General features: G+C 46.1%; 2 protein-coding genes across 4 annotated transcripts in view; one reads left to right on the forward strand and one right to left on the reverse strand.

Annotated features, from left to right (window-relative positions):
* Window positions 1–24,211, reverse strand: part of RAB6A (RAB6A, member RAS oncogene family) — a 177,519-nt gene that overhangs the window by 103,866 nt on the left and 49,442 nt on the right. The window lies entirely within an intron of this gene.
* The window catches only part of PLEKHB1 (pleckstrin homology domain containing B1), a 28,126-nt gene continuing 9,630 nt past the window's right edge, over window positions 5,716–24,211 (forward strand). Inside the window, exons 1-4 of one of the 2 annotated variants that reach the window (XM_069969584.1) lie at window positions 5,716–5,759; window positions 11,018–11,072; window positions 11,635–11,787; window positions 12,831–12,936. In XM_069969584.1, coding sequence (XP_069825685.1) covers window positions 11,036–11,072; window positions 11,635–11,787; window positions 12,831–12,936 — 296 coding nt within the window. In that variant the 5' untranslated portion in view covers window positions 5,716–5,759; window positions 11,018–11,035. The remainder of the gene's footprint in view (window positions 5,760–11,017; window positions 11,073–11,634; window positions 11,788–12,830; window positions 12,937–24,211) is intronic. The other variant, XM_069969585.1, reaches the window with a different exon arrangement.

Genomic DNA, 24,211 nt, shown 5'->3' on the forward strand with positions numbered 1-24,211 from the left:
CAGGGGCAGAGGGTTTCCCGCTGGTGAACGGTTGGTCTGGCCGCTCTTTTGAGGTTGGGTCTGGTGTTCGCCAGGGCTGTCCTTTGAGCCCACTGTTGTATGTGTTCGCGATCGACCCTTTCCTTAGGAGGGTTGGTTGTGGACCGTTGGCAGGGGTCGGGATGAGCCTGGAGGAACCAGAAGCCACCCTGAGAGTGGTGGCGTACGCTGATGATGTCACTGTTTTTGTATCCTCGAGAGGGGAGGCAGATATGGTGATGTCTGAAGTGGAGCGCTACTCGGAGGCATCCGGGTCCAAGATCAACCGGGACAAGTGTGAGAGTCTCTGGCTGGGAGGGGGAGATCCCAGGTTTGATCTCCCGGACACCCTTCCAGAGCCCCAAGAGTCAGCAAAAGTATTGGGCATCACATTTGGCCAGGGTGATTACCCCACTAAAAACTGGGATGGTAGGCTCCAGGATGCCACACGGAGGGTGGACCAGTGGAAGGGTTGGTCTTTGACCCTCAGGGAAAGGGTACACCTGATCAAATCGTACCTGCTCCCTTTGTTCATCTACCTGGGCAGTGTATGTATCTTGCCAGAGGCTTCCTATACTAGGATCTACAGCCTGTTCTTCCAGTTGTTATGGGGGAATAGGCTGAACCTGGTCAAGAGAGAGGTTACGTACCGCACGAGGAGACTTGGGGGTTTGTCTATGGTGAACCCTGTGGTGTTCTTAGTGAACACCTTCTTGAAAGCTAACATCGCAAACCTCTGGAAAGAGAGGGCTCCTCCGTGGGTACTCTCCTGCAGGGAATGGTTTCGGCCTTTCTTCCAGGAATGGGAGACAGGAGGGCGAGTGAAGGACCTTCGTACACCCCATGGATATCTCCCGGCTTACGCTACCCTGACTCTGAAGATGATACGTCGGTGGGGTCTGGGAATGTGGGAGATCAGGACTCAGTCGAGGAAATTCCTTGACCAAAGGGTTCTGTTGACCCATTTCCAGAAGCCCCTGGCGCTCAGGGATTGCCCAGGTCGGGATCTGAGGGTTGGGTTAAGTCTTTTGAACTCCAAGAGGATCCCCCAGAAGTTTTGGGACTTGGCCTGGCGCTGCTTCCAGGGGAAGCTATATGTGAGGGACAATTTGAAGTGCAGGAGCTCCGATGATCGGGGGTTTCCCCGAGAGGAGTGTGGAAATACGCTGGAAAGCATGGATCATTTCCTGCTTCATTGTCCCTTCAATATAGGGGTTTACACCAGGGTGGGCTCCTCCATAGGTTGGAGTCAGTTACTCAGCCTCACCTATCCGGAGTGGGCTTATGGGACATTCAGGAACCTGGGTGGCCGAGATCGCTGCACGTTATTTCTAGTCAGCTTAGTGGTTAGGTACCACACGTGGAACGCACGGTGTCTAGTATCTACACAGCGTAGAGTCCTCTCCGAGGTGGAGGTCTGTAGGAACATCACTGGTGACCTTGGGAAGATCAGGTCTTTGGAGTATGGCAGGCTGGGTACAAGTAGGGCTTCTCTCCTGTGGAGGGGTTTTTCTTTTGCTGTGCCCTAGGTACTGAGCCCACTGGGTGAGGGACCATAATTATGGTTAGGGACAGAGCAGGTAGGGACAGAGGTAGGGAGAGTGTGAGGGTTAGATTAATATTTAAGGATAGTAGTAGGGAGAGGGTAGGGTGAATAGTCAGGGATAGGTTATAAATTATTATGGTACCCGGTCTGCCATCCTCCGATCCTGGTGGGGGGCTGTGCATGACACGTTAGCTTTTTGTTTTCTAACAATAAACAGTAAAGGGCTTACAGGCTACCGAACTTGAGCCTTGCTGTTATGTCATAATGTGTTGGTGTTATGGGATATTGTTATGGTGTATACTTCATTCTATAGTTATTGTATAAGTTCTGGGGTATAGGATAGGTTGGGTGGGGTGATGGGGGGGGGGGGTTCCCTGGATGGGTATTGGGGTTCTGGCATGGGTCACTGAGGGACAAAAACTGAACTCATGGACCCAGACTCATGTCCAGATTTGGGGTGTGGGAAATGGGGCTTATAGTTAGTGTAGTAGATAGGTTTATGTGTGATATGGTTGCTGTAATTTATTGATTTGCATTATTATTATTATTATGATTTGCATTTGCATTATTATTATTATGATTTGCATTATTATATGAGTTGCGTTATCAGTATTTGTGTCTTATAAGGCAGCCGGACCTCGTATTCTTGGGATACTTTCATAACTGTTAAAGTTGTATAGTGTATGTGTGTGTGTGTTGTTGGATGGGAGTTATGTATCTGGAAGTGGGGGGCTTGGTGGGTGACTTATGCTGGGGTGTATGTGTGTGAGTGGGGGGGGGGGCTTTGTGTGTTGGGTTTGCAGGGTATGGTGTGTGTGTGCGTGTGTGTGTGTGTGCGCATTATAATTAAAAAAAAAAAAAAAAAATTTTGGTTTTGGTCTAGACAGAGTGTCTTTACTATATTATTTCTGTGTGCTGTGAGGTGTGAGTGTGGGGTAGGTAGTAGCGGTGGTGGGGTAGTAATAGTAGTAGTAAGGGTAAGTTGGGGGGGGGTAGTGTTTTATTATGAAGCTGGACTGGCCGGGTGAGGCAGGTGTGAGGGATGTTTCCCTTATAGAAAATATGATTATTATTTCAGAATTTATTGATTTGTTGTTTTTGTTGCAAGCAGAAAGCTTTGTATTTGTTTTTGTTCTGGCCGATGGAGCCGCGGTTATGTTTATGTTGTTATACTTGTTAAGTTTTATATTTTTCTAATAAAAAGAATTACAGGATCAGTACAGAATCAGTAATGTAACGTATGTACACAGTGACCCCACCAGCAGAATAGTGAGTGCAGCTCAGGAGTATAATACAGGATGTAACTCAGGATCAGTAGAAGATAAAGCCCTTTTTACACGGGGTGATCAGAGGGAGCAAGCGAGCACCGACCTGTCAGGCTAGCGATCACTTGCTCCTTTTTCCCCGCTCACTGCCGACGCTATTACATGTGCCGTCAGTGAGTGGGTAAGTGCGGGGAAATAGCTGTGGTCCTATTACACCAGGCATGTCCAAACTTTTTTCGAAGAGTGCCAAATTTGACGAAGAGAACATGTGCGAGGGCCGACCATTTTACATGCTACACGCTATATGCTTCATAACACAGGCAGATAATAGCAAGCTGTGAAATAGTCGCACATCAGATAATGGAATTGTAGCACAGTGAAAGGCAGTCAGGGGTTAATGAAGGGTATGACAGCTTGCTACCACAGATTCCTATATGCCCCCTTTATGTATCGTGAGTGTATAGCCCTGCTTTTCCTTGCCTACAGTAGCCAACTCCTCTTCAGAGACTACCACTACCTATGTATGGCTGCAGACATTTTTTGTTCGAGGACCCTGCTGGTCTAACCCTTCTGGAAGAGTAGGGTGGCGTTGGAACTTTCATTATATATTATTTATATAAGTTATATATAACTAAGCTGAGGTCATCAGCCTCCTTGACCTCTGAGGAGTTGTAAGAATCTCCAGCCCTAGAACTCACGACGTGCGAGATCTCCAGCTGGCCGGATCACCGTTAGTACTCAGTACTGAAATCTCGGAAAGCCGAAATCTCGTGATGTCCGAGATGTCAGTACTCAGTACTGTAGTGCACGAAAAAGGAAAGCCGAAATCTCGGACATCGCGAGGTTTCTGCTTTCCTTTTCCGTGCACTAGTGTGGCGTGCCGACGAGAGCGGCAGCGGCAAAGCCGCAAGGTATCTGCTGCTGCTGGATACCTGGGGGGCCGTAAAAGTTAGGAACGCGGGCCCGACTTTGGAGATGCCTGTATTACATGGAGCAATGGCAGCAGGCTGTCTTTCGTGTTTCAACATGGTGAAAGACATTAAAAGGCAATGATCAGCCGATACTGTGATTGTCAGCTGATCGTCGCCTTTTATTACATGAAGTGATTATTGGATGATAAATCGGCCAAATACAACGGATAAATACAATGTGTGTAATAGGACCTTAAAGGAGAAGTCCAGCAAATTTTTTTAATTAAAGTATTGTATTGCCCCCAAAAATTATACAAATCACCCATATACACTTATTACGGGAAATGCTTATAAAGTGCTTTTTTCCCTGCCCTTACTACTGCATCAAGGCTTCACTTCCTGGTTAACGTGGTGATGTCACTTCCTAGAGAACATGGTGATGTCACTTCCTGGATAACATGGTGATGTCACTTCCTGGATAACATGGTGATGTCACTTCCTAGATAACATGGTGATGTCACTTCCTGGATAACATGGTGATGTCACTTCCTAGATAACATGGTGATGTCACTTCCTGGATAACATGGAGATGTCACTTCCTGGATAACATGGTGATGTCACTTCCTAGATAACATGGTGATGTCACTTCCTGGATAACATGGTGATTTCACTTCCTGGATAACATGGTGATGTCACTTCCTGGATAACATGGTGATGTCACTTCCTCCTGGATAACATGGTGATGTCACTTCCTGGATAACATGGTGATGTCACTTCCTGGATAACATGGTGATGTCACGACCCGACCCTCAGAGCTGTGCGGGCTGTGGCTGCTGGAGAGGATGATGGCAGGGGGACACTGAGGGACACAGGGCACTGAAGGGACACTTAGCATCCCTCTGCCATCATCCTCTCCAGCAGCCACAGCCCGCACAGCTCTGGGAGTCGAGGTGTGACATCTCCATGTTATCCAGGAAGTAACATCACCATGTTATCCAGGAAGTGACATCACCATGTTATCCAGAAAGTGACATCACCATGTTATCCAGGAAGTGACATCACCATGTTATCCAGGAAGTGACATCACCATGTTATCCAGGAAGTGAAGCCTTGATGCAGTAGTAAGTGCAGGGGAAAAAGCACTTTATAAGCATTTCCCGTAATAAGTGTATATTAGGGATTTGTATAACTTTGGAGGGCAATACAATACTTCAATAAAAAATTTCTCTGGACTTCTCCTTTAAGTAATGTAATGTAAATTGCCTGCACTGTTTCTATAAATGTATTCTACAGATACGGTCACTAATTTTTTGTCCTTATGTGCATGGCTATTTGGCTGCTTTTATGAAAATGTAAAATCATGTTTTTATGAAATTTGATAATAAAGATTACTGATATTGAATACACTAGTGTCCTTTTTGTAGGAGATAGTGTAGTGAGCTGAGGGACCAGCTCTTTGTGATCGGGATAGGAGTATATACAGTATATCACTAAGCCAAAAGTACGCTGCCTCAGATCCCCCTCATGGGCAGTTGTCCAGTTTGTTTTCTAATTCTGCGCAATCCCTTTAAATCTAGTAACGTGCGCAGTAGTTTTCATCGACATTTTAGCTTTAGTGACACTACATATAAATCTGCAGGTTTCCTGTCCAACATCCTGGTACTTGTAGTCCCACACCAGTCCAGTTCCATCCCCAGCTCTGCACTAATTCCCCTCCCTCACTTATCACTCATAGATTACACATTGAATAAGAGGATCAGCCCTGCTCCCAGTTTACACAACAAATGTCACTGAATGCTGCCTCTTCTGGAACACACCAGAACTGTGCCCTGCTGCATGCTGGGAGAGGTAGTCCAGAGGCCAGAGTGTCCCATAGCCATCAGATTACCTGCTGCAACGTGTGGACTACAATTCCCATCATGCATCGGCTAATCCTACCTGAAGCCTCTTATATTTAAATGTCCTGGACACGTCATAGAGGCAGAAGACCCAGAGAGGACAAGAAGCTGCGGGATACAGGTAGGGGCTGCTGTGCAATGTATGGTCATTTTTATTTTTATTTTTTTCTTGCAGCTTGGTAAAATAATTTGTTCAATTCACTTGCTGTCAATGAATGTGAGAATTCTTCATAGCCAGAGTATCACATTTTGTACAAAGTTGATACTTGTCACAGCTGGGGGATTGTTAAAATTTTATCCAGTCTAGACAATGCTCTGTGAGCTCCAGACTGGTACATTGTACATAGCTAGTCCTGCTCTCAGCTGTATCCAGTGCAGACAATGCTCTGTGAGCTCTACAGCCTGGACCCCAGACTGATACATTGTACATAGCTAGTCCTGCTCTCAGCTGTATCCAGTGTAGACAATGCTCTGTGAGCTCCAGACTGATACATTGTGCATAGCTAGTCCTGCTCTCAGCTGTATCCAGTGTAGACAATGCTCTGTGAGCTCCAGACTGATACATTGTACATAGCTAGTCCTGCTCCCAGCTGTATCCAGTGTAGACAATGCTCTGTAAGCTCTACAGCCTGAACCCCAGACTGATACATTGTATATAGCTAGTCCTGCTCTCAGCTGTATCCAGTGTAGACAATGCTCTGTGAGCTCTACAGCCTGAACCCCAGACTGATACATTGTATATAGCTAGTCCTGCTCTCAGCTGTATCCAATGTAGACAATGCTCTGTGAGCTCTACAGCCTGAACCCCAGACTGATACATTGTATATAGCTAGTCCTGCTCTCAGCTGTATCCAATGTAGACAATGCTCTGTGAGCTCCAGACTGATACATTGTACATAGCTAGTCCTGCTCCCAGCTGTATCCAGTGTAGATAATGCTCTGTAAGCTCTACAGCCTGAACCCCAGACTGATACATTGTATATATCTAGTCCTGCTCTCAGCTGTATCCAGTGTAGACAATGCTCTGTGAGCTCTACAGCCTGGACCCCAGACTGATACATTGTACATAGCTAGTCCTGCTCTCAGCTGTATCCAGTGTAGACAATGCTCTGTGAGCTCTACAGCCTGGACTCCAGACTGATACATTATAACTGCAATGATAAATAATTTAATAAGGTTCAGTACAGCAGTGCAGATATTTTAACTATACAAACATTTCCCTCACATGTTGTTATTCACTGATCCCGTCCCCTGGATGTTCTGTGAGGGTAAGTACATAGACTATGACATCATCGCTGCCGCCGATCCCACCTGTGTTTGACTTTACATTTCATGACGCTTTCAGCTTCCGTTGAGTACGTTTTTATTACATTGAGACGGTAACAGGTTGGATAAGTGATGGAATAAGTAAACGTGGTCACTCATTGGTCCGTCAGTATTCCTATAGCCGACGCATCATCAGAACACTGAAGACTAAAGGGGTTTTCTGAGCAGTGAAAATAAAAAGCAGCTATACTCTCCTGCCCTGATTCCCTCCCTGCCGCTGCTCTGACAATGCTCGGTTCCTCCACTGCCCTTCTATTCCTTGTTCCTGCGGTGTTCTCCTGCTTGATCAGTCCATTGCTTGGCTCAGCAGGCAGTTCCTGCCCAAAAAAGACAGCACAGGAACCAAAGAGAGAATGGCAGTGGGGATCAGGTGGTGTCAGAGCAGCAGAGGAATCAGGGCAGGTGAGTATGGCTTCTTTTTTTATTTTTCTCTGCACCAGCAGACACCGGTCAACAATACCTCCCTGCCCTAAAGCCCCTTTTAAAGGGTTCTCTTGCTGGCCAACCTGTTCTTTCCTAATAATTTAAATTGACTACTACGTCTTCCAAGAGCCATTAATTTACCTGTCCATAGCCATATAAGGGCTTGTGGTAAAAAACTACTGCTCTTGACATTTCCTGACATGGACAGAGGTGGCAGAAGAGAGCACTGTGTCAGAATGAAAACAATACACCACTTCCTGCAGGGCATACAGCAGCTGATAAGTAGTGGAAGACTGGAGATTTTTACAAATTTGTATAACTTTCTGACACTAGTTGATTGATTTATCTTTTTTTGCTGGAGTACCCCTTTACATTTATCATGCAGACAGTGTGATTACAGTGGTACCAAATGTACATAACTTTAGTTATACTTTATGATTTTTTAAATGTTTTTTTAGAGTAAAAATAACATTACAATTTCATGGCAAAAGAGGGTGTTTTTCATTTTTAATATATTTATATTTAATATGTGTGTGTGTATATATATATATATATATATATATATATATATATATATATATATAGTGACAAGCCTTTGACTACACTGCTGCCTTTATATGTCAGACATGTAACCTGCCAAGTTTAACAAATTTTTTATGTACACTTATTATGGGAAATGCACATATTTCCCTATTTGAAGACAGGCTTCAATTTCTGTAACAAAAAAAAGTGATGTCACGACCCGTCTATACCTGAAGTGTCCAGCAGGGGGTGCAGTATATGTAGAAATTACATGTAAAAAATAACAGGGCCCTTCCTGTGCTTTCGGCAAGAAATTAAGCTACTAACTTTGCTTATGTAATAACGTATTCCAAAATAGATTTTGGCCGGAGTTCTCCTTTAATCCAGATAAATAATAAATAAATAATAAATTATTAAATAAATATATTAAATAATAAATATATATAATATATAATAAATCCAAAATAAATTCAGAACGCAGACGGAACCTCATCATCCATTCATTCCTCGTGACCCAGCTTTTCCAGACTCCTGAACAGTGAATCCCAGTGATACGTCTTCTGCTTCTGTACTCGGCTGTTGGGTTGGGTGACACCCTGTGCTTCTCCCCTTTATCTTTCATAGATTTGCTGACTTTGCAGACCCGGGGGGGAGGGGCGGTGAGGGTGCCAGCGACAACCGCCAACCTTCCTTATTTAATAAAGCGTCCTCTTTATCGCAGTTAATACAATTACATTTCTCATTATAAATCCTCAATAGGAGACATGACCGCCGCTCAGTATCTGGCGCTGGCCCCGGCCCGGCCGCTGTAAGTGAATTAACTCCTCTACACACTGCAGACGGGTAATTTTCTGCAAGTGACATAATTAGCGGCGCATAAATCTCCGGCCGAACAACCAGATACAATCGTCTTTTTATTGTCAGCTGAGCGTGTATCAGTCAGCGGTCTATAGATTATACTTCTTCTCCAATGGGATCCCTTTAAAATGGCCATAAACTGCAAGAATCCTGCACCAGTCAATAGGATGGTCCCTGCAGGAGGTTGTTACAGTGTGTATGACTGTATACAGACCCAAAAAGAAGGATATACAAAGCAGCTCTGTTCGGTGGTAGCTTTCCCTTCAAGTTTGACTCTGATGCAAAGCCTTAGAACATGACTGGGAATTTAAAGGGGTAGTTCACCCCAAATTTTTATTCTTTCAAATCAACTGGTCCCAGCAAGTGACAGAGATTTGTAAATTACTTCTATTAAAAAAAAAAAAAAAAATCAAGTTTCCAGAAGTGGTGTATTCTTTCCAGTCTGACACAGTGCTCTCTGCTGCCACCTCTGTCCATGTCAGGAACTGTCCAGAGAAGCAGCAAATCCCCATAGAAAACCTCTCCTGCTCTCCAGACTGGAAAGAATACGCTACTTACTGCAGGACATACAGCAGTTGATAAGTACTGGAAGAGTTGAGATTTTTAAATAGAAGTAAATGACAAATCTCTGGCATTTTCTGGCACCAGCTGTTTCAAAAGAAGAAAAAACTTTGGTAAACAACCCCTTTAAGCCAAGCCAGAGAACTCTGCCGAAGAAGAAAGAACCCATCCATCTATGGACATCTGTTTAGCGGTTATTGCCCCTCCTCAGTGCAGAATACTGCATATCCTTCTTCCAGAAGTCTCCACACATTTAAAGGGGAACTCCGGTTAAGAAAAATTTAACCACATGGTGGCTCAGTGGTTAGCACTGTAGCCTTGCAGCGCTGGAGTCGTGAGTTCAAATCCCACCAAGGGCAACATCTGAAAAGAGTTTGTATGTTCTTTCCGTGGGTTTCCTCCCACACCCAAAAACATACAGATAGGTGAAGCGCTGCGGAATCTGTGTGCGCTATACAAATAAATAACCCTGTTCAATCCCCACCCATAATCTAAGCTTGTGTGTAATAGGTTTCTATTACATGAATTGGTTGGTTTATCTGCAGCACATCCTGACACACACCCTGAAACTGCAGAAAATCCTCACTGTCTGGTCCACTCTGTCTCCACTCCTCTGTCCTTCCCCTCCCTTCTAAAACAGAGGTCACATGATCTCTATCTCTTCTGTTGCCAGGCAAGCTGTAACACCTCATCTGTAGCCCCGCCCACCACTGACATCAGACAGTGATCACCAGTCCAAGGGCGGGGAAACAACAGCATCTCCCGAGTAGCATAGGGGAAAGGAAACACTGTTGTTTCATCTCTTTCTCTAATCTATGTAGATAGATAGATAGATAGATAGATAGATAGATAGATAGATAGGAGATAGGAGATAGATGTAGAAAATAGTTTAGCAGCACTCCACCAACAAGATGATAGATAGATAGATAGATAGATAGATAGATAGATAGATAGATAGATAGGAGATATTACAAGACAGGGATTGGTACCCAGCAGTTGGTTCTGAGGTGCAATGCATGCTGGAAGATGTAGTTTACCGACATGGTGCCATGATGTAAAACTGGGATCATTTGTAAATGTGTGAATCTGGGGCTAGAAGCAGTGTAGACACATGGGAAAGGGGTCAAACTATCGATGCTGGTATGGGTGAGTGCTCCTATATGCTTTTTGTGTACTTTATTTTTTTATGGGATGACAGGAGTTCCCCTTTAAGGAGATACATTACCCCTTATACAAGGTGTAATATCTAATGAAACGTATTGACAAATCCAGAACAACCAAGAAAACTTTAAAGCAGTTACTGGATCTGATACAACAAATTATTTTATGAATATTCTTAGATCCAGAATTTTATAAATATTATAGATCTTTATTGGGTTCAGAGCTCCAGATCCCCTGTATAGATATACATATATATTATAATACTAATGTCTCTCTTCCTGCTGCCACCATTGTCTTATGGTGATTTTACAGTGGTTTTCCAGGATTAAAAATATATGGCTGCATTCTTCCCAAAAACAGTGCCACACCTGCTCTCTGGTTGTGTGTGGTATTACAGTTCAGTTCCATTCACTATAAAACAGGGACAGGGAACCTTCGGCCCTCCAGCTGTTGCAAAATTACAATTCATATCATGCCTGAACAGCCAAAGCTTTCTTCCATTGTTTCTTACTGTGTCGTCTCTTGCAGGGTACACTACAGGCGGGGATGGCTTTGGTGAAGAGCGGATGGCTCTGGAGACAAAGTAAGTAAAGGCTCCTACACGCTATGGATGTGTTCTCTATTTATTGTCAGGAATACAGAAGGCAGAGCTCTGGAACTAAATAGTTTCCAAAATTCACATCAAAGAACCATTGGGATCAATGATTCCTGGGTGTTAAAGTTAAAGGGATTCTATCTTATTACCATCTGTGGGCGCCATGTTATAGAGCAGGAGGACCTGAGCAGATTGATATATATATTTGTGGGAAAACTTTGAGTAGAACTTGTCATTTATGTATCCAAACCCTGGGTGGGTGGTCCTACAGAGAAGGCTGTCAATCACTGAGTAGGACCGCTCATTGGACTTCTAAGCAGAGGATTAGCAGATTTAAATGAACACATTTTTTTACGGAATCTGTTCCCATAAACCTATATATCAATCTGCTCGGCTCCTCCTGCTCTATAACATGCCGCCCACAGGTAGGACTACATTTTCAAGGTGACATGCACCCTTTAAAGTCAAGTTACGGAATAATATTTATTTTTCTCTGAAGCCGTAAGATCAGTTATAGTAATAGTCTGATATTCACCACAATTGTCTATAGGCTCAGTTTTGCGCCGATGGAAGAAGCATTGGTTTGACTTATGGCTGGATGGCGGCCTAGTCTATTATCCTGATGATAGTCGCCGGAATATCGAGGAACGCATCATACTAAAGTATAACTGTGTGAATGTCAGGTCCGGCCAAGAGTGTGGAGGTGAGCCAACAAACCTAATATCTCTAGTATATACTGTGAGTATATGTATTATTATATACCAGATGAGACCCAGGTTACACCAGCATGATCCATATCACTATATACAGGAGATCCCCAGGTTATACCAGCTGTACATATATAATTATATACAGGAAATCTCCAGGTAATACCAGCTGTAAATATATAATTATATACAGGAGATCCCCAGGTTATACCAGCTGTGCATATATAATTATATACAGATATATACCCAGGTTATACCAGCTGTACATATATAATTATATACAGGAGATCCCCAGGTTATACCAGCTGTACATATATAATTATATACAGGAGATCCCCAGGTTATACCAGCTGTACATATATAATTATATAGAGTATATACCCAGGTTATACCAGCTGTACATATAACCTGGGTATATACTCTATATAAATATATATGTACAGCTGGTATAACCTGGGTATATACTCTATATAATTATATATGTACAGCTGGTTTAACATGGGAATCTCCTGTATATAATTATATATGTACAGCTGTTATAACCTGGGTATATACTCTATATAAATATATAACAGCTGTACATATATAATTATATACAGGAGATACCCAGGTTATACCAGCTGTACATATATAATTGTGTACAGGAGATACCCAGGTTATACCAGCTGTACATATATAATTATATACAGGAGATAACCAGGTTATACCAGCTGTACATATATAATTATATACAGGAGATAACCAGGTTATACCAGCTGTACATATATCACTATATACAGGGGATCCCCAGGTTATACCAGCTGTACATATATCACTATATACAGGGGATCCCCAGGTTATACGAGCTGTACATGTATAATTATATAGAGTATATACCCAGATTATACCAGCTGTACATATATAATTATATACAGTATATACCAGCTGTACATATATCACTATCATTATACCAGCATAGTATATAGTATTACATTGTATATATCTTGTAGGACTTTTCATTCTATCGTGGTTGTAATACAGAACCGTCATGTCTTCACAGCAGATATTCAGCCTCCGGAGGGAAGTAACCAGGAATCATTACTGACAATAGATATGAGGGATCACTCCAGGCTACTGCTGTGCGCAGAGAGCGAGGACGATGCTGTGTAAGTATTTGGGGCCACATAGAGGGCAGAATCCTTGTACTCAGATAACCCGGACAATCTTAACCCTTCTTTTCCTAGATGAAGTTTTCTTACCAATTCTTACTAAACTGTTGAGTTTTCTTATTGTAAAACAGATAGTTCTAAAATGTGTCTTGTCTTGCATTACATCCTGTAATTCTTTTTATTAGAAAAATATAAAAATTAACAAACAAGGCATATCTGGCCATAACTTAAACATAACAGTAAATTACATAAATAACAAATAATAATGATAAACCATTGTAATAGTATAAAGCAAAAATGAAATCTTTAAAGGGGTTGTCCGGCGATAAAAAATTATTCACAGAATAACACACATTACAAAGTTATACAACTTTGTAATGTATGTTATGTCTGTGAATGGCCCCCTTCCCCGTATTTCCCCACCCCCACCCGTGTACCCGGAAGTGTGGTGCATTATACTCACCGCATCTCGTGTCGTCCACGGTCTCCGATCCTCAGCAGTGACGTCTTCTTCGGGAGGCCGGCGGATCTTCCCGAGTGCCGGCCGCCCTCTGCAGCATCATCCGAAGCTCAGCCGCGATTGGCTGAGCATACCTGTGCTCAGCCAATCGCGGCTGAGCGGCTGATGACGCGGCCACGTCATCAGCTGCTCAGCCGCGATTGGCTGAGCACAGTTATGCTCAGCCAATCGCGGCTGAGCTTCGGATGATGCTGCAGAGGGCGGCCGGCACTCGGGAAGATCCGCCGGCCTCCCGAAGAAGACGTCACTGCTGACGATCGGAGACCGTGGTCGGCACGTGACAGGTAATGTATAGCGCACCACACTTCCGGGTACACGGTTGGGGGTGGTGGGACACGGGGAAGGGGGCCATTCACAGACATAACATACATTACAAAGTTGTATAACTTTGTAATGTGTGTTATTCTGTGAATAATTTTTTATCGCCGGACAACCCCTTTAACCTTTTGCCACCAGGCCAGCCCAGCATTCCTACTTAACAAAAATAAATAAATAAATAAAATAAGATAAATAAATAAAAATGTTTTCAATCCAGGCAAAATAAGCCATAAAACTTAAACTACAAAGCCATCCTCGGCTGTAATCATAACTAAAGAGAAGCCACCCTGGCTAAAAAAAAAAACTCCCAAACCTGGGTTATAGTAAATAAACAAAACATAAACACACACATACAACCACCTTTAGACCAACACACGACCACCTGATACTACAAACAATAACTATACATGAACTGAAAATGAAAGCCATCCAGGCGTAACCAAAAGAAAGCTTATAACATATCAGTATAAGAATAAAATACTAACTAACTAACTGGTTATTCCAGTACAACACTCGGGCCCGGCTGCCCTGAAAAACTAAAAAGGTACCTAAACCAGTAACAGCGAAAGAAAACACACAACAATTCTATCTATTACCCACGTGCCCCACCACCTACCCCTAGACCCCAGTGTGAGCTCAGTTCATGGAGTCAAAGTTCAGTCCATTTTTGGTGTCAGCTCCATTCAGCCCACACCTTCCCACAGACCCCGCCCCCCATATCCCCCCTCCCAACCTATTCTGTATCCCCTCATATATACAATATATACAATGACTATAATGTCCGTAAAGTTCATATGGCTTATTCAGCCATAACCCTGCCTACACTTATAACATAACATATATTAACATAAACATAGCACACCATAATAACATAACACAACAATATTATACAATATTATATTAAGGCCCAAGTTCGGTAGCCTGTAAGCCCTTTATACCTACTGCTGACCAGAAAAACAAAACAAAAATCTAAAGTGGCATGCACCAGCCCTCCACCAGGATCGGAGGATGGCAGACCGGGCACTAGAAATTTATAAACTATCCCTTACTATCTTACCCTGCTCTCCCCCTATCTCTAACCCTAAGTTTAAACTGACCCTACGCGCTTTCCCTACTGCTGTCCCTACCTGCTCTGTCCCTAACCAGAATTATGGTACCTCACCCAGTGGCACAGCAAAAGAAAACCCTCTCCACAGGAAAGAAGCCCTACTGGTACCCAGCCTGCCATACTTTAAAGACCTGATCTTCCCAAGGTCACCAGTGATGTTCCTACAAACCTCCACCTCGGAGAGGACTCTACGCTGTGTAGATACTAGACACCGTGCGTTCCACGTGTGGTACCTAACCACTAAGCTGACTAGAAATAACGTGCAGCGATCTCGGCCACCCAGGTTCCTGAATGCCCCATAAGCCCACTCCGGATAGGTGAGACTGACCAACTGACTCCAACCTATGGAGGCGCCCACCCTGGTGTAAACCCCCTATATTGATGGGACAATGAAGCAGGAAATGATCCATGCTTTCCAGCGTATTCCCACACTCCTCTCGCGGACACCCCCGATCATCGGAGCTCCTGCACTTCAAGTTGTCCCTTACATATAGCTTCCCCTGGAAGCAGCGCCAGGCCAAATCCCAAAACTTCTGAGGGATCCGTTTCGAGTTTAAAAGACTAAGCCCAACCTCTAGATCCTGACCTGGGCAATCCCTGAGCGCCAAGGGCTTCTGGAAATGGGTCAACAGAACCCTTTGGTCAAGGAATTTCCTCGACTGAGTCCTGATCTCCCACATTCCCAGACCCCATCGGCGTATCATCTTCAGAGTCGGGGTAGCGTAAGCCGGAAGATACCCATGGGGTGTACGAAGGTCCTTCACTCGCCCTCCTGTCTCCCATTCCTGGAAGAAAGGCCGAAACCATTCCCTGCAGGAGAGTACCCACGGAGGAGCCCTCTCTTTCCAGAGGTTTGCGATGTTAGCTTTCAAGAAGGTGTTCACTAAGAACACCACAGGGTTCACCATAGACAAACCCCCTAGTCTCCTCGTGCGGTACGTAACCTCTCTCTTGACCAGGTTCAGCCTATTCCCCCATAACAACTGGAAGAACAGGCTGTAGATCCTAGTATAGGAAGCCTCTGGCAAGATACATACACTGCCCAGGTAGATGTACAAAGGGAGCAGGTACGATTTGATCAGGTGTACCCTTTCCCTTAAGGTTAAGGACCAACCCTTCCACTGGTCCACCCTCTGAGCGGCATTCTGGAGCCTACCATCCCAGTTTTTAGTGGGGTAATCACCCTGGCCGAATGTAATGCCTAGGATTTTTGCCGAGTCTTGGGGCCCTGGAAGGGTGTCCGGGAGATCAAACTCGGGATCTCCCCCTCCCAGCCAGAGACTTTCACACTTATCCGGGTTGATGCTGGACCCAGATGCCTCTGAGTAGCGGTCCACCTCCGACATCACCATATCGACCTCCTCTCTCGAGGACACGAAGATAGTGACATCATCAGCGTACGCTACCACTCTCAGGGTGGCTTCTGGCTCCTCCAGGCTCATCCCGACCCCTGCCAATGGTCCACAACCAACCCTCCTAAGGAAAGGGTCGATCGCGAACACATACAACAGTGGGCTCAAAGGACAGCCCTGGCGAACACCAGACCCAACCTCAAAAGAGCGGCCAGACCAACCGTTCACCAGCGGGAAACTCTCTGCCCCTGCATACAAGATCTTAAGCCAATTGACAAAAGTAGCTGGTAGGCCATATCTCCGAAGGACGGACCAGAGGTACTCATGGTTCACCCGATCAAATGCTTTGGCCTGATCCAGGGACAGCAAGTACCCCTTTCAAAGACCCGCACTACTCCGCTCCACTGCCTCCCTGACACCAAGGACAGCACTTAAGGTGCTTCGGCCTGGAACAGAGCAATGCTGAGCCTCCGAAAGGAGCTGGGGTGCAAACTTCACCAGCCGATTAAACAGTATCTTGGCCAGAATCTTCCTGTCCACATTGAGAAGAGCTATGGGCCTCCAATTCTCAATGCGGCTTGAATCTTTACCCTTTGACAAAAGAATCAGGGCTGACCTCCTCATTGACCTCGACAGAGTGCCCGAGGAAAGACACTCATTGAAGACCTCGGCCAAGACGGGAACCAAGAGGTCCCTGAAGGTCTTATACCACTCAGATGTTAAGCCATCTGGACCTGGCGACTTCTTCAGGGCAAGCCCTTCAATCGCCAGTCTAACTTCCTCTTCCCTGATCTCTTCTGCCAAAACATCAAGAGAGGGGTCTACCCCTGGCTCAGGAATGGTTTCAGCCAGGAAACCCGACATCACGTCTCGATCTAGATCCTTCCTCCCCAAGAGGTGTGAGTAAAAGGATCTGACGACCTCCAGGATCCCTGATCTGGACCGGTTCAGAGATCCCGTACTATCAACCAGTCCAGTCACAATCTTACTATTCACTGACATTTTACAGTTTCTGTAGGGGTCGGGCGAGCGGTATCTCCCGAAATCCCTCTCAAAAACTAAAGATGCGTGCCTATCATACTGACACCTCATGAGCAAGGCTTTCACTCTGGAGATCTCCTCTCTACTACCTCCAGTCGAGACGAGATGCTCGAGTTTCCTCCTCAGGCCCTGATACACACGATACCTATTCAGGGACCTGAGGCTCGAGAGCTGGCGGAAGAACCTCGCAACCCGCTTCTTGAATATCTCCCACCACTCTGACTTACTACTACATAGGCCCAGTAGAGGTACCTGACTCTGAAGAAAATCCTCAAAGGACTGTCTTATTTCCGCTTCTTCCAAGAGGGACGAATTCAGCCTCCAGTAGCCTCTACCCATCCGGGGGGTCTCTGAAACATTCAGGGAAAACAAAATTAAACAGTGATCGGAGAACTCCACCTCAACCACGGACACTGCGGAAGAGACGGCTTCCTCCTTTAAATAAAACCTGTCTAATCTAGACCTGCAGCTACCTCGATGATAGGTGAAACCCGCGTGGCCCGAGGGGGTCCGGATGTGGGCATCCTCTAGGCGAGCTTCCCTTACTATGCTGTGCCATGCTATCATAAGCCAGCTTGTCTTTGGCGCCTCTCCTGTCCTGAGACCTCGTGATAGTGTTGAAGTCTCCACCAAAGATCACCTGCCGACTCGTAAAAAGAAAGGGCTTAATCCTCAAAAAAAGGCTTTTACGGTCCCACTTAGTTTGTGGGGCATAGATGTTAATGAGCCTGAGCTCTTGCCCCTTCATGAAGACATACAAGATCAGGCACCTCCCCATTTCCAACTCGATAACCCGTCTGCATTCTACAGGAGCGGTAAAAAGGACCGCCACCCCACTATACGGCTCAGCCGCAAGAGACCAGTGTGAAGGTCCATGCCTCCACTCTCTCTTGGCTTTTATTAGAGAGGCTAGATCTGTTAACCTGGTCTCCTGCAAAAACAAAATGTCGGCGTTAATACGACCGAGAAAATCAAAGGCTGCAAATCTAGCCGTATCCGACTTAATGCTGGCACAGTTAATGGATGCCAGCGTCAATGGGGTGAGTGCCGCCATCATGGATGATAGAGTTGGATGGCCTTAAACCCCTACTTACTTGTTTTCTTTCCTTTTTTCTTTCCACCCCCTTCAACATCAGAGGAAGACCCCTTAGATGGTTCCTTAGACCGTTTTAGAGAGGTGGACATATCCATCTCTTGATCTTCACTTCCCCCACCTGAGGCCACCTGACCCCCTGAGGAAACTACCTCTGGGGGAGCAGGCTCGGCACCTCCTGGAGGTTCCTCTGCCCTAGACACCAGTCCCTCAACCTCTCCCTCTAAAAATGGAGAGGTTCCTTCACTTAGGGACTGATATCTGTTAGATAGACCGATCAGAGGGGGGTCAGTCAGAGCTTCCTTTGACATCTGGCCTTTAATAATATTTTGGGAAGACGAAGAAGTCCCCTTAGATTTTTTAGGCATCTTCTTAACATTCTTCCTTCTGCTGCGCTTAGGTTTTTCCTCTTGCCATCTCCCTCCATCCTCATCCAGACTTTCATACTGGGAAGAACCTGAGGAGATGGCTATAGCCTCGCTTTCCTCTTTGCGCAGTCTCCCCATCTCTTCATCTAGTTCAGCGCCCCCCAAAGCCTCAGCCTGACCATCTGAGCCAACGCCAGGAGCAGGACCCTGGACTACCCCGACCATCTTGGAATTTCCAAGGTCCCTGCTCCTTCTGCGCCTTTCCTCTCGCCTAAGCTGAGTGGGGCTCTTACGCTTTTCCTTGTCAGTTCTCTTCCTTGGCTCTGGTGGTCCCTCTCCTCTGCTGGTCCCCTCCCCCGCTGAGGCAACCTCAGGGCTCTCCCCAGCTCGGGTGGCTGCAGCATAAGAGAAAGAACGGGGACATCTACTAAATGGGTGACCAAGGTCACCACACAGGTGGCACCTAATCCGGCCACAGGATGCAGCAAGATGACCCTCCGCACCGCACAGTGCGCACATCTGCTTAAAACAGTTTGCGCTAAAGTGGGTGGGATCACCGCACCTGTGGCACAGCTTCGGTTGCCCCTGGTAAAAGACCTGGATTCTGTCGCGACCAAGGAAAGCAGCTGATGGTATGTGCGCAACAGTATTGCCTGAACGTTTTAGACGGACTGAGAACGTCCAGGCCCCAGACCAGATGCCATGCTGATCTAAGTTCTTCCGGGGAACGTCCGTCACTTCCCCGTACCTGCCCAACCAAGTCATGATGTCATAACAAGAAAGTGATTCGTTACGTGTCAAAACGGTCACTTTCTTTACCATGCTCTGGCGAGATATCGCTTTAACAATGAAATCTCGCCATCCGGGCTCGTCCTTCACCAGCTCATAATTAGACCAGAAAAGTTCAAGCCCCTCTGGTCTTACAAAGCTGATGTCGAACTCAGAGGAGCCGTAGGGGTGGATCAAGGCAAAGATGTCACTGGCCTTGAACCTCATCTGGAAGAGAAGCTCCACCACCTTCCCTCTCTGTGGGCACGCATCACTACCTCTCCATACCAGACGGGCCACGTTCCTACGGCCCACCTCCTGCCCGGGTGTTGGAAGCGACCAGACCACTTCCCCATTGTTCTCTCGGAAGGCTCCAAGTCCATGTCTTTCTATGTAGAAGGACAAGTCGACCTCCCTCCCCTCTACCTGGAGCGTTCTATCTCCTTTCCTAAGTGCCTCCAGAAGGCGTCGTTGCAAGTGACCCTCCCCAGGGGGTGGAAGTGAAGATCTCCCTGGACCTCCGGCCGCCGCAACATTAGCGTAACTCCTGATGGCAGCCGGAGGGGCAGCCGGACCCGGCCCTGACTGACTAGTAACCGCATTACCAGAATATACCCCAGCAATATCTGCCCTGAGAATTGCCACTTCTCCAGTGGCACCTGAAGGGTTAACGTCACCACCCCTAGCATTCAAACCACTCACATCCCCATCATGCACACCACTACTACTCCCATCAATAACACCACTCCTTCCCCCAGTCTGCACAACATTCATACTACTACTACTCCCCCCATCGTCACCTCCATACACTCAGTAGCTGGGCTGGCTTTATGGATCAGTGTGGCAGGTTTTAGCACTGTTTTTCGTGTCTCAGTCCCAACAGTCTCTTTAGCTGCGGATGCCATGACAGGTGACGCACATGGCCCCGCATCATCATGAACTCTCCCGCTGGAACCCATTATAGGCTCCAATGTTCTTGCCCTGGGAGAGTTGCTTACTGCGTTCCCAGAAGATGCGCCTTCCCGCTGCGATCCCACAGAGCCCACAGCAGGAGACACGGCAACCGGAACCGCTGTCACTCCAGGTGGATGTGACATACTGGAACTTTCCACACCAGTCTCTGATGCCCGGGCACCCCCCACAGAGGAGCGTCCTGCAGCACCCGAGACTCCCGAGTGGCCCTGAACCTTCCTGTCCGGCCCTTCTTTACCTTTACTATGGCCGCCCCCACTACTGACACAAGCAGGAGCGGGTTTCTCTGCCATCTTGCCATCTCTCTCTCCTCCTTGCTGGCCCCATTCCACATCAGAAATGGGGACTGGCAGTGTAGAGGAGTCACCAGCCGCCCGGACTGACTTCTCAGCCGCCCCGGACTGCTGGAATGGAGTGAACACAAGACTCACACTCTCTTGCTTTTTGGCTGCTTTTCTTTTTACAGGAACATTCTCACCAAGATCTTCTCCAAATGTGAAGGCCTCCATCCTCAGGGGGGACTCCTGCCTGATTATGGCCTGTAGTAGTCCTCCATCTGACAGACCATCATCATCATCATCATCCTCATCAGTGTCTGGCAGGGCCACCTGCGCTGCCATAATGCTGTAGCTCTCCTGCATGCTTTGGGGGTTACTTTGGGTGACATCAGAGGGGTCTTTATTCACCACACAGTCCTCCTCCTTACACTCCACCAAGTCCTCAGCTTTCACAGCCTCCTCAGCCTCCATTTCTTCCTCCTCACCACTATTACTCTCCCCATCTCCTGCAGCATCACCCCCATCATCCGCTCTGCTGCTAGGGGATTTCATAGTGGCAAAGCGATCCTCATTGTGCAATTTCTCCCTGAACAGGTCGCTCCCTTCTAGGATGGCCGCCCTCCTCTCCTCTATCCCCTTTACCTGAGCACTCAGGGACTTGATCCTGGGAGAGAACTCGGGCCTCTTCCTCTTGGGAGCCGTATTCGCCTGGTACCTGAGAAAGCGCAGATCCTCTCTTGCTGCCTTCAGTTCCTTCCCAAGCTGTTCGTATTCCGCAAACTTAGCGGTGATGCGGGAGCAGTACGTGCTGGCAGACTCCTTGGGGCCTCGCTCACCCCACATCTCCACCGGCTGACTCCTGGACACTGCTGGAGTTTTCTTAGCCGCAGTTTTCTTTCCTCCATCACTGGAAGCCGTTGCCTGGGGGCCAGGGGCCACATTGCTGCGGACCCTTCCAGATCTCCTCAGTCCACAGGCTGGAGCACTGGCCGGTAGCGTCTCCTCTCCACCCCCCGCCGGCCTGGTTCGGGAGATGGAGGCCTGGGATTCCCGGGGATCCATGCTGAAAGCCTCCCCCAGGAGCCTGCCACACTCCTGGGAAAGGCAGGTGGAAAATCAGCCGCTCTCTCTGGAGCTCAGGAGCACAGACAGACACACCTAGACACACTGAGAGTGACCACACCCGCCTATCCTCCAGTCTACTCCAGAGCTGCACTCACTATTCTGCTGGTGGGGTCACTGTCAACATACATTACATTACTGATCCTGTACTGATCCTGAGTTACATCCTGTATTATACCCCAGCGCTGCACTCACTATTCTGCTGGTGGGGTCACTGTGTACATACATTACATTACTAATCCAGAGTTACATCCTGTATTATACCCCAGAGCTGCACTCACTATTCTGCTGGTGGGGTCACTATGTACATACATTACATTACTGATCCTGAGTTACATCCTGTATTATACCCCAGAGCTGCACTCACTATTCTGCTGGTAGGGTCACTGTGTACATACATTACATTACTGATCCTGTACTGATCCTGAGTTACATCCTGTATTATACTCCAGAGCTGCACTCACTATTCTGCTGGTGGGGTCATTGTTTATCCTGATTTTCTAGGAGGATAATGGTGCACAATTAGGAGTCGGGCATGCTGTATACCTCCCTCCTCCCTCTGTTGTTGTCCCCCTATACTGAATACAACCCCCCCTCCCCGCAGGTACTTTCCATACTTTATACCTCCCCCTCCCCTCTAGTTGGAGCACATACCCTTCATCCCCCCCATACTCAATGTCCCGTACTGTGCAGCTTCTTACCCCTCCTGCCTCCCCTGCAGTCTGTGTTGAGGAGGTGGGGGCGGAGCATAAGAAGTATGGCCCTGATTGGCTGACGCCCAGTGTCAGGAATCTGGTCAGCTGACTTATATTTAAATCTTACTCCAGAAAGCCTGCAAAATAAAGCTGGGTCTTATTTCCAGAGAAACAAAGTAGTACTACTGTACACATAAAAAGTAGCGCTATATTGTATCCACAAATTGTACCACTATATCAAATACATATGTAGTTCTATTATACTGTACATATAAATTGGGTACACATAAATAACACCACTCTATTATTTAATGAGGGGACGTTGGTTTCCTTTGAAGCCTTAATGGCTTTATATTCACTAAAAGAAAATCAAAAGTATTGGTATACACACGGTGTACGCACGTTTACATGCGATAAATATAAGCTACAGGTTTAGAGGGAGGGGATAAGAGGAAACTTCTAACCAAACTTTATAGGTTACTTATAATGGAGGCAAAAAGGCCCCAATTAGCAAGAACATGAGATAGGTGGGAAAAGACATTTGGACAAATCACAGATGAGACCTGGAGGCTGTGGGTTATGACTATGGGTAGAGGCTCTAGCACTATGCCCCACACGATTATTATATGAAGCTCCTTTACTGGCTTTATTATACACCTAAGTCTCTATCTAGAATTCAGGGTGATAAGAACAAAGGTTGTAAGAAATGTGGTGAAGAAAGAGAGTAGATCTCATCCATTCAATTTGGGAATGCCCAAGAGTTGTATCGTATATGGAGCACTGTCTGAATAGCGCTTTACAGCTAACGGTAGTTGAGATGGTCTTGGGGGGAATTATGGATGATGGAGAGAATGGTATGCTATTGTTAAAGGTGTGCAGTATACATAAATAGTGCCACTATACTGTACATATGAATAGTGCTAAAAGGGTCACATACATAGTTACCTTGCATCATAATAATAAATACTTCTGTTAGACTGTACATTTGAATAGTACCATTATATCATATTCATATATAGTTCCATTAGGCTATGTTCACACTACGTAAAACTATGGCCGTTGTTGCCAGTGGAACACATCATATACGCTCCGGCCAGGATCTGTGCGGCCCCCGCAAATAACTGACATGTCAGTTTTATGCGGCTGAAATTCAGTGAATTCCGGCCGCAGAAAGCCCTGCCAGTTCACACAGTGATGTATAGGAGGAAACCACGGCACTCGATGTTGCAAGAATAAGTGAGAATTTTTATTTAGCAAATAGATACAAGGTATTTACTCCGACCGTACATAAGAAATGCAAGAGATGAGACCAAATGACATATGGTGCGACGTTTCGGTCCGCTATGGACCTTCCTCAGGCAATGCGGTCTCTACAAAGAACAAATATACGGTAAATCAGTACAGCTAGTATATAGTAATACTTTGGGGTAAAACCACAGTATCTAAGGTGTAGGACATACAATTCAAAATAAAAGATTCCATATCAACTTGGTAAGCTGGAAGACTATATACATATATACATATATACAAATGCAGATAAAAGTAGGCTGAAAACTACGTAGGGGACAATTAGGTATAAGATTAGTAGGCTGACTATATATAATGGTTATATGGTGCCATCTGGTGGCCAAATCCAG

Source organism: Dendropsophus ebraccatus, chromosome 5 (assembly GCF_027789765.1).
Source record: "Dendropsophus ebraccatus isolate aDenEbr1 chromosome 5, aDenEbr1.pat, whole genome shotgun sequence".
Classification (NCBI taxonomy): Eukaryota; Metazoa; Chordata; class Amphibia; order Anura; family Hylidae; genus Dendropsophus; species Dendropsophus ebraccatus.